The following is an 11009-nucleotide window of genomic DNA, read 5'->3' on the forward strand; positions in this document are numbered from 1 at the left end:
AGTCTGGAGTTGAGCAGAGTCTATATAGTTATACTCCCAAATTTACCAATTAAGTAAACCACTTCTCCTCTCAGAGCAAAATAAGGAAAAGGTGCAAAGGTCACTAACTGAGCTCCCTTCATAGAGATGTAACATCACATCAGGAGCTCGAAAAAAGTGCTCCTCACTAACAGCTGGCTTATGTCTTCTAGATAAAAAAGAAAATTAAGTGACCTGCTGAGAATCAGGTAGAGGTGAGGGCAGGAATTCATATTGGCTTTGGAACAGTGACAGAGTTTAGAATCACTGTGTTCAAAGACCAGGAGAGCAAATTTCTTTTCAGCGTTGAGGGCCCAGCCAAGGCTGGAAGTAATAGGTTTATAGCAGCATCCTATGTGTGATCTTTAGCCAAAATCATAGGTCCACAGTTGAACTGAAAATTAAGAGAGGTCACATGTCAAGGTGAGTGTCAGTCAGAGTAGTCAGCACAGGAAGTGCAGGTGAGAGGTCAAATAAGATGAGAACTGAATGATAACCATGAGACTTAGTAGCTCAGAAATCATTAAGTAAATTTCTGTGTTGGTGGAGCAGTGGGGTAAAAACCAGACTGGAATAAGTCAAAAGTGTGAATTTTAAACTGATGAAATAGAGATAGCATGTATAAACACTTTATTTGCAGAGGGGTTCTATTTTGCTATGAAAGGATTAAAATTAGGGAGAAGTGAGGACAGTGGGGCGTTTCTATTTAGTTTTCTTTTTAGACGAGAGATGGCAGAGCATGTCTGAATCAGTAGAGGAGTTGAAGATGCAAATAGGTAAATATCTATGTATATAGTCTTTTAGACTTCCTGGTGGCTAAGCTGTAAAGAATCCACCTGCAGTGCACACGACGCAGGTTTGATCCTTGGGTGAGGAAGATACCCTGAAGGAGGGCATGGCAACCCACTCCAGTATTCTTGCCTGGAGACTCCCATGCACAGAGGAGCCTTGTGGACTACAGTCCATAGGGTCACAAAGAGTTGGACACAATTAAATCGACTAAACATGCACACATAGCCTTTTAGACTCTTCTGGATCTGGCCTGAAGCTTACTGAACTTCACAGCAAGGAGGAATAGAGATTATCTTTGGTGCTCCCTAGGAAAAATATTTTAAGTCCCTCTAAATTCAATTTTTTTTTCAATATTTTCTTTAGAATGCATCAGGGATTTATGCCGAAATAGATGGAGCCAAAAATGAACTTCAAAGAAAACTATCCAACCTGAGCAACCTCAGTCATGATTTAGTTCAGGAAGCTGTTGACCATGCACGGAACCTTCAGCAAGAGGCTGATCAGTTGAGCAGGTAACACCCTGGTTGTAAGAATGCAGATATCTCCAGACTGAGTAAATTATTTTTGTTCACTTTCACATGACAGGGTTGCTGGGATACAGTGTTAATAGTTTGTTTTTAGGGTTGGGTTTGTGTGTTTGTTTGTCTGTTTGTTGGTTGGCCAGTTTGAGAACCAGTTGTTTTTTCTGAAATTGCTCTGGGGAGACAGTTTTTCAGTTTTAAAAAATCTGTCAGATTAGAGATCTGTGTTGTAGCGGGGTAGCTCTGTTCCACAAGTAATAGGATAACCTAACACGTTTTAGTTAGGGATATAACTGCTCCACAAAATATTATCAGGTAAATCAGATCCCTCTGCAAGGTCTAATTCTGCCGTCATTTCAGAGACAGCATGAGCTTTTCATACCCAGATGTCTTAAGTAAAGCTGGTAGGAAGTCAATAATATAAGGGACTTGTGTCAAATCCTCTAGCTGCTCCACAGTGCCTAGCCGGAACTATTTTATTTCAACGCCTGTTAAGAGAGCATTGGTTGATGGTTTTCCTCAAAGTATCTAGAAGAGAGTCGTAAGCACTCATTTAATGTTAATTTAAATGTACTAAAAGATTGGAGTTTAATTCATGATCCTGAAAAAAATAGGTAAATAACGAGATCATTGAAAAGAAAGATTGCAAATCTGGCAATTAGAAACAAGGATTGGTAAAGGTCATGAATTAAATAAGAACCAGTGTTCATTTCTGTTCAAAACTAAATCAGCTTTTTTTCTGATTGCCAAAATTTTCAAATATCCTTCCAAGTCTCCCAAGAAGAGAGGGCAGGTTTGGAGTGGGGATGGATAGATCATGGGTAAAATCTTGGTGTGTGAGATGGTGTTGTATACAGCTCAGTGTCATGTTCCCAGGAAATGGGTTTTTTATCAAGCCAGTCAAATGGAACTTGGAGAAAATGCTATCTTTGGTAATAACTGTATTGGTAGGTTATTGTTTTTGAAATTAATTTTATGGCTGTCTTCGTCGTTCTTTTGTCATTTAGTAACTACAGCTGTTTGGGAGTTCCCCGGTGGCTCAAACGGTAAAGAATCTGCCAGCAATGCAGGAGACCTGGATTCAATCCCTGGGTTGGGAAGAACCCCTGAAGAAGGGACAGGCAACCCAGTCCAGTATTCTTGCCTGGGAAATTCCATGGACAGAGAAGCCTGGCAGGCCATAGTTCATGGGGTTAAAAAGAGTCAGACACCACTGAGCCACTAACAGCTCATTGAATGGGATACCAACACAAACTTCTAAATGTCACCCAGCAGCAAACAGAGTTCTAGCTAGAACTTCTAAGGAAGTAACCCCAAGCTGTACATGAAACATAATCAGAAATATCAATCACCTTAAGTCTCCTTTTTATGTTTAGCATATTTCTACATATATTCAGGAAAACATCCAAATTGATAGATGTCTTCCCTTCAAAATGTGAATATTCTTCGACATCTATCTGGTACGCCCAGTAGATTTGCATATTTTGTCTCATAGAAATACATACAATTCATCAAGAAGCTTCCATTTCAAAAGAACATTTTTTATTTTGTATATCAATATAGTACCCTTCTGTACCTAGTAATGAAAACAAAGAAAGGCTTTTTGTTTCAAATTCTTAGGTATATCTGCTCACCAACTCTAGCCAGCACAATTTTTAAGTATTTAAAATATTGGTAACATTTTATACCTTTTATCCATTTCTTTTAAAACCTTCTCAGATTTTACTCTCTTTTCCATTTCTGAACAGGGAGTTATAGGGAGATATAAGTAGCAAACATTTGGATCAGAATTACCTTTGCAGAGCAGGGCTGCATTATAATTTTCATGGGCTGTAAAAAAAAATTTAATTATATGTCATAACTACCTTGATATAAAAGCTAATGTAAGAATTACTGTTATCCTCACTTTTCTTCTTCTGATTAAAAAAAAAAATTAACATGAAAGCATCTTTGTGGGCCCTTAGTGTGCCTAATAGATATCAGCCCTATTGTAGAGGAGCCAGAGTGATGGTGAACTTGGACAAAAGAGAATAGAGTTGCCAAGGAAATACAGAGGAAGTCTCTCTGAGCCTAAGCCAGTGTGCAGAGACTGAAACTGCATGAAGGAGGCTGAGAAACGATTAGCTGAGCTCAGTAGGTCCAGGTGGTGTGAAGAGACGAGCCAGTGTAGGATCTGTAGTGTCGTGTAGATCCCATCACAGTGACTCTTCTGAGAAGTTACTGATGAATAAAGTGATACTAGTCATCCGTATCCAGAGTTGGGGGGGAAAGGATAGAACTGGTGGGTTTAAGACTGAATAAACTTAAGACAGAGGGTTTAGGATGGGCTGCGGAAGTGAGGGTGGAGTTCATAGTATAGAGGAAGAAGAAGAGTTTGTCAGTAATATGAATTACTATGTGGATACCCATACAGTTTGAAATTTCCATTTAGGAAATAGTTTAAGTGTAATAATAAGCCCTGAGATTTGCTAGATGCCAGGCACGGTACCAAGCACTAAACATATTTTATCCCTGTTGGACCTCACTTCAATCCTTTGAGGCGCATATTGTTATCAGCCTCTGCATGAGGGTGTCTAGTGCATGATGTGCTGTGCTGTGCTTAGTCGCTCAGTCCTGTCCTATTCTTATGACCCCATGGACTGTAGCCCTCCAGGCTCCTCTGTCCATGAGGATTCTCCAGGCAAGAATACTGCAGTGGGTTGCCAAGTCCTCCTCCAGGAGATCTTCCCAACCCAAGAATTGAGCCCAGGTCTCCCTCTTTGCAGGTAGATTCTTTACCATCTGAGCCACCAGGGAAGCCCAGGAATACTGGAGTGGGTAGCCTATCCCTTCTCCAAGGGAACTTCCTGACCCAGGAATTGAACCAGGGTCTCCTGCATTGTAGGCAGATTCTTTACCAGCTGAAGCCCCCCAGTGCATGATGGGTACCAGTAAATATTAGCGGAACCTTACAGGAGTCAGAGGAGACAAAGGCAGAGAAAGTGGTGTAAGGATCAGGGTGATTGTGAGGTGGGGCTGTGCACTTAAGGGGAGCAGCTAGGCCTCAGGAATGAGACAGACCTTAACCATGTTTGCCTTGGGCAAGTTGTGCACCCTTCCTCAGAGCCTCAGCAACTTTTATGGGAAAGGAATAACAATGTCAACTTCACAGGTGTGGGAAGAGGTAGAGATATAGTACATGGAATGGGGCTGACCCAGTATCTGCATGTGATGCTCAATACATATTATAACCCTTCTTCAAGAAATATGTGATCTGTTATATAAAAGAAAGAGATAAGATTGAATAAATAGAGTGAAACCAGCTAATATTTATTAATAACACCATGCTGAGGTTATGCACCCTCTCTGAGAGCCTTACTTTCTTTGACAGGGAGGGAGTAACAGTGCTGATTCGGGTAAGCAGTAGGTGGGGATGAATGTAGGTTCATTCCTCTGCCTGACGCCACCACATAAACAAGCTCTTGCTTGAAGAGGTGCAGATGCTGTTTTAAAATCAGCATTTCCTTTCCCTGAGGCTGCTGCCAGGCAGGCAGTTGCCAAGGAGCCAAAACAAGGTGAAGTCTTGAAAGAACTAAAAGCAGAGGAATGGGAAGACGATGTGCCCCTAGGAAAGGCCAGGAGGTGGGAGGGGGGCAGTGGAGGGGTGAGGAGGGGGCGTGTGGGTGAGCACTGCCCAGCCAGGTAACTTTAAAAAAACAAAAAGGAAGTGCCTATAGTCCTGGAAGTATTCTAATCAGACTCTAAAAATGGCCCTATTTCCCAAGGAGGTAAAAAGAGGCAATAATGCCAGGTTTGTTCATTAACAGGAATTTGCACAGTTCAGATATGAATGGACTGGTACAGAAGGCTTTGGATGCTTCAAATGTCTATGAGAATATTGCCAATTACGTTAGTGAAGCCAATGAAACAGCAGAACAGGCTTTGAACATCACTGATCGAATTTATGATGTGAGTATTCCCTTATTTTAACATTCATTTTTATATCAATATGTTGCCTTTTCCTGGCTTATGACTTTGTTTCCTAATGTCATCTCTTGAGCTTCCGATGTCATTCAGATGGCAGAAAGAGTAGCAGAACTGAGAAAAGATCATTTTATTTATGTTATGAATGCTTCAGTAGTACAGGTTCTTCGAGATGTGTCATACTCCAGTCAGTGAATGCCAGTTCCTTTAACATAAGCTTTTTTAAACCTAAGTCCCTGAATAGAAAATATCGAAGACTAGTTCCTGCTGATACAGAAGATTGTTGTTGTTCAGTTGCTCAGTCGTGTCCGACTCTGTGACGCTGTGGACTGCAGCACGGCACTAGAGAAGATACTTTATGCATATATTCAGATTTCCTCAACTCAAAAACATTGTTTATTTAACAGCTTCTTCGTGACAAGCACTTTCTTTGGTGGGGCCTTGGCCAGGCACTGTTCTGAGTTCACTGAATTTTCTTCAAAAACCATTTATCTTGTAAATATCAAAGATATTATTTTTTCATGTTTACATTTGACCTTAATTTCGAACTATGAAAATGAAGCTGTATGAATTTTGTTTGCTGTTTAGCAGATAAAGTGTAAACCATTTAAATCCTAGAATGATGAAAACTTGATTTCTTTTGCTGTCATTCCTACTTTATCTCTCCGATTCCTTTGTAGGCTGTGAGTGGGATTGATACACAGATCATTTACCATAAAGATGAGAGCGAGAACCTCCTCAATCAAGCCAGAGAGCTGCAAGCAAGGGCAGATTCTAGTAAATATCTTCACTTTCCTGTCTGCCTTCTGATTTGTAGCTGCTTCCCTCCTTCCACACAGTGTTTCTGCGTGTAAACAGAGGTTACAAAATTCTAGAAATAGAAAGAAGAAATTCTGTTTCATTTGAATATTGCCTTAATAGTTCCTGCTCATAGTCAAGGTATTAAAAAAGCAGCTGTTAGATATTTTAAAATAAATTGTGGTTTTAAAAAATTTCCATGTAGTAAAATTACATGGAAACATATAGTGGATATTCTTGCTAATCAAAAAGACTAATTAGTAGAAACTTGCTATAAATACCAATTTTCAGGGAGTTATTACCATAAAATACGCTTCACCCTAAAATTATACCACACATAATGTAACCTTTCTTGAAGAATTCAGAAGCCCTTTAAAACTTTACCATGAAGGTCTTCTCTGGTGGTCCAGTGGCTAAGACTCTGCCCCCAGTGCTGGGGGAAGGGAGGCGGGTTTGATCCCTGGTCTGGGAACTAGATCCCACATGCCACAACTAAAAGATCCTGAATGCTGCAACAAAGACCTGGTGCTGCCAAATAAGGAATGAAAATAAATATTCAAAGTTTACCATGAAGAGATGGGTCAGCACTGAGTCAGGAGGACAGGGTACCGCAGAGCCCTCTGGTTTTTTTGCACTTTTTTGTAGTTTGTATTCTACCCAGTTGCTGCATTGAGGACAACCCTAATGACCACATGGAAAGAAGCACTTCCAAAGGCTGAGGCCTGCATCTGCTAAATCAAACAGGTCGAACATTGGGAGAGGGAAGGAAAAACAAAAGTGAAATGATTCTGGTTAGCTTTGAATCTTGTTGCTGCTGCTGCTACTGCTAAGTCGCTTCAGTCGTGTCAGACTCTGCGCGACCCCATAGACAGAAACCACGAGGCTCCCCCCGTCCCTGGGATTCTCCAGGCAAGAACACTGGAGTGGGTTGCCATTTCCTTCTCCAGTGCATGAAAGTGAAAAGTGAAAGTGAAGTCTCTCAGTCGTGTCCAACTCTTAGCAGCCCCATGGACTGCAGCCTACCAGTCTCCTCCATCCATGGGATTTTCCAGGCAAGAGTACTGGAGTGGGTTGCCATTGCCTTCTAGAGTTACAGTATTACAATCATTGATCATATATCAAGCTATGCATTTGATCAACTGCTTCAAGTCTAGTCATCATTTCCGTTGAAAGCTCAGTCATATACTTGGTAATACAAGAAATAATAATCTTGTGAAACAAGCAAAATACAAATGGTATAGTTAATAACATTAGTGGAATTAAAAGTAAATATTTTAGCCATGAGCCTCCCACACCAGTTTTTTTTAAAGATTGTCAAGACTAGGGAATGGGTCACTTAGAGCAGAAATCTTGAATCTTGTTATTTACTGTTAAAAACAAACTGAAAATTTTTACTAAAACTTACTTATCTCTGGGGCAATGAGCTCATTCCTAAGGATATTCGAGCATTGACTAATGAGGTCAGAAATCCATTATCTAGCTAACTTCTGCCACCTAAAAACAAAGACCAAGTTTGAAACTGAAGATTTCATATGATTTCATCAAAGTAATTAATCCCAAGTCTAAATGTTCATTTTCTCTTTTTTTTCCAAAGAAAATAAATGCACTTGTTTTTATATGCAGACTCTTTAACTATTTAATTACATAAAACAACTATTTTCTGGGTGAACAAAGGCATTAAAAATGCTGTTTCTTCATTCTAATTCATTTATTATACAAGTCTAGTCTTACACATGCTCTTTAGAAACGAATTAGAATATTAACAGTAAAGAATTAGAATATCAATAGTAAAATATTTTTGGATAAATGTCATATCTGTGTATTGCTTTTGTAGTGAAGACCAGAATATGTGGGTCTTTGTGATGCAGTGACAAAGTATTTTAGTCTCCTTAATAATTTGCAACGTATTTTCTCAGTCTTGTCATTATTGAGTTGTTGAACCTTGTGAAAGCAGTTTTTCTATTCTAATAATGCTATCTCTTCAAAGTTGCATATTTTATGTGCAGATTAGTCTCTGTGGTTTGGTCTCTGAATATTTTGCAGATCTGGTCGCCTATTTCATGATCTTGTTTGGTTAAATCCCTTCATATGTTTATTTGCAAAAGAGACACCTATGGGGACTTAGGACTGTGTGGCTCAGAACTTGCTTTGCTTTAGAAAATATGAGTGTTTGTAATATAAATTCACATTTTCAGATTGAATCATATTCATCTCTTGAGTTATATTGTAATTTCAGATTACTGTTAATTCATTTCCAAATGAGTTCCAATGATCACTAATCTTTATTCACCAGGTTTCCTTTTCTTCATTATCTGTGTCAAATAGTTAGCAATCTGTAATAAACTCAGGAAGCTACTATTTTTAAAAATCTTCTACTGAATTCATTTGTAAAATGGAAAATGTTTATGTAAGACAGTAAGTTCCAAATAGGACAGACATTTTATGAAGCATTTCTTCTTTTAAACATCCAGCCCCAAATAGATTTTCTTTCTTCTATTTTTATCAGACTCCAAATATAGTTAAATATATTTAGCCTCAATGTATCAACCAGTGTTTTTTGCAGTAACAGACCCAAAAGAAAGAGTGAATAGACTGCTGTATCACAATATGAAAAAGTTGAAACTAAACAGAGAGAAGGCACAAAGCAATTACAAAAGATGTTTAAGACCCTCCTTGAATTCTGGGGAGTTATTGACACTAACCAGAGGAAACAAGAAAGAAGCGCTTGTACTTTAGTCATGTTGTACTTGGTACAAAGTACATTGACAGAATCAACTAAGCATCACCTATATACACCCGTTATACACATGTATGGGAAAAAATAACTGTACAATAAAACCAAGCACACCAATACTGTATAATTGAAAGGAGACAGTATACCATGGGAGAGTATATATCTGTAAGCCCATTAGAGAGAAGGAAAAGAAGAATGGGAAGTGAAGAAATTACTTATCTGTCAAGAAACATACATTTCTTGATGCTTTGGAAGTAAACAAAGCATGAACCGATTCTTGGGAAGTTGATCCTTCAGTTTAGGTGACGAGATTTTACATCGTGACTTGTTTAGATTTGTGCCAAGAGAGCCCCAGTTAAGGTCTATGCTACAAGAACATTTTCAAGAATAATTTTTCAAGAAAAGACTTATAATCAAAACAGGTACTAGAATGAATGGAAAATCTGATGTATGTAATCTGGAGAACTGTATGTATGTGCATATGTATAATAAATCTAATCAGCAATTAAGCCCTCCCATAAGAAAATCTCAAGGCTCAAATGGCTCCACTAGTGAATTCTCCAAAACACTTGAAGAAATAACTCCATTAGTATATAAATTCTTCCAGAAAATAGAAAAATTGGAAATCCTCTGGTTTTCCATGAAGTCAACAAAATTTAGACATCAAATCCTAAGGACATTATAAACAAGGAAAAATATAAGCCAAATTCTCTCAGGAACAAAGATGTGAAAATCCTATCAAAAAATTGGCCAATCAAATCTAGCATACATAAAATTGGTAATACATGATCAAGTTAGGTTTATTCCAGAATTTCAATATTTTAACATTTAAAACATTAGTAGCAATTCACCACATTTACCAGACATAGGAGACCACTCATATCTTATCTCACTACTTTCGGGAAGATCATTTAACAAAATTCAGTACCCACTCATGTTTTAAAAAAACTCATAGCAAACTAGGAATAGAAGGAAACTTCCATAATCTAACAAGAAAGAATAAAATAATATTCAGCAAGTATATATTCATACTGAAATACTGAAAGCTTCCCCATTAGGATTGGAAATAAGACAAGGACGACCCACATTATCAATTCATTGTGTAAGTACCTAATTTAATTCTGGGTAAAACAATTAGAAATTAACTTTTAAAATAACACTGTTTGCCATAACAAAATACCTAGGAATAAATCTGATGAAAGATGCTAAGATCTTTACACATCAAACTATGGTACACTACTGAAGAAATTAAAAGATAAATAAATAGAGATCAAAAGGAGAATTTAGATCTAAGGAAGAATAAATAAAAACTGTATTATATTTATATGTATTTAATATGTATAAATACATATACATTTTTATATAATAAAAACTTCCATTAAATGAAAGTTTTTATTATATTAAAAACTCTATAAACTGTATTATTTATATATGTTTTTGTTCAGTTGCTCAGTTATGTCTGACTCTTTGCAACCCCATGGACTGCAGCAGGCCATGTTTCCCTGTTGTTCATCATCTCCCAGAGTTTGCTCAAACTCATGTCCTTTGAGTCGGTAAGGACATACAACCATTTTGTCCTCTGTCGTCTCCTTCTCCTTCTGCCTTCAATCTTTCCCAGCATCAGGGTCTTTTCCAATGAGTCAGCTCTTCGAAACAGGTGCCCAGAGTATTGGCGCTTCAGCTTCAGCATCTGTCCTTCTAATGAATATTCAGGGTTGATTTCCCTTAGGACTAACACAAGCTGGAATCAAGATTGCAAGAGAAATATCAATAACCTCAGATATGCAGATGACACCACCCTTATGGCAGAAAGTGAAGAGGAACTCAAAAGCCTCTTGATGAAAGTGAAAGTGGAGAGTGAAAAAGTTGGTTTAAAGCTCAACATTCAGAAAACGAAGATCATGGCATCCGGTCCCACCACTTCATGGGAAATAGATGGGGAAACAGTGGAAACAGTGTCAGACTTTATTTTTCTGGGCTCCAAAATCACTGCAGATGGTGACTGCAGCCATGAAATTAAAAGACGCTTACTCCTTGGAAGGAAAGTTATGACCAACCTAGATAGCATATTCAAAAGCAGAGACATTACTTTGCCAACAAAGGTTCATCTAGTCAAGGCTATAGTTTTTCCTGTGGTCATGTATGGATGTGAGAGTTGGACTGTGAAGAAGGCTGAGCGCCGA

General features: G+C 38.3%; 1 protein-coding gene across 4 annotated transcripts in view; it reads left to right on the forward strand.

Moving 5' to 3' along the window:
• Window positions 1-11009, forward strand: part of LAMA4 (laminin, alpha 4) — a 149592-nt gene that overhangs the window by 94260 nt on the left and 44323 nt on the right. For all 4 annotated transcript variants that reach the window (XM_010856579.1, XM_010856578.1, XM_010856581.1 and 1 more), the window contains 3 exons: window positions 1174-1322; window positions 5138-5279; window positions 5975-6071. In XM_010856579.1, coding sequence (XP_010854881.1) covers window positions 1174-1322; window positions 5138-5279; window positions 5975-6071 — 388 coding nt within the window. The remainder of the gene's footprint in view (window positions 1-1173; window positions 1323-5137; window positions 5280-5974; window positions 6072-11009) is intronic.

Source organism: Bison bison, unplaced genomic scaffold (genome assembly GCF_000754665.1).
Source record: "Bison bison bison isolate TAMUID 2011002044 unplaced genomic scaffold, Bison_UMD1.0 scf7180017864373, whole genome shotgun sequence".
In the NCBI taxonomy this organism is placed as follows: domain Eukaryota; kingdom Metazoa; phylum Chordata; class Mammalia; order Artiodactyla; family Bovidae; genus Bison; species Bison bison.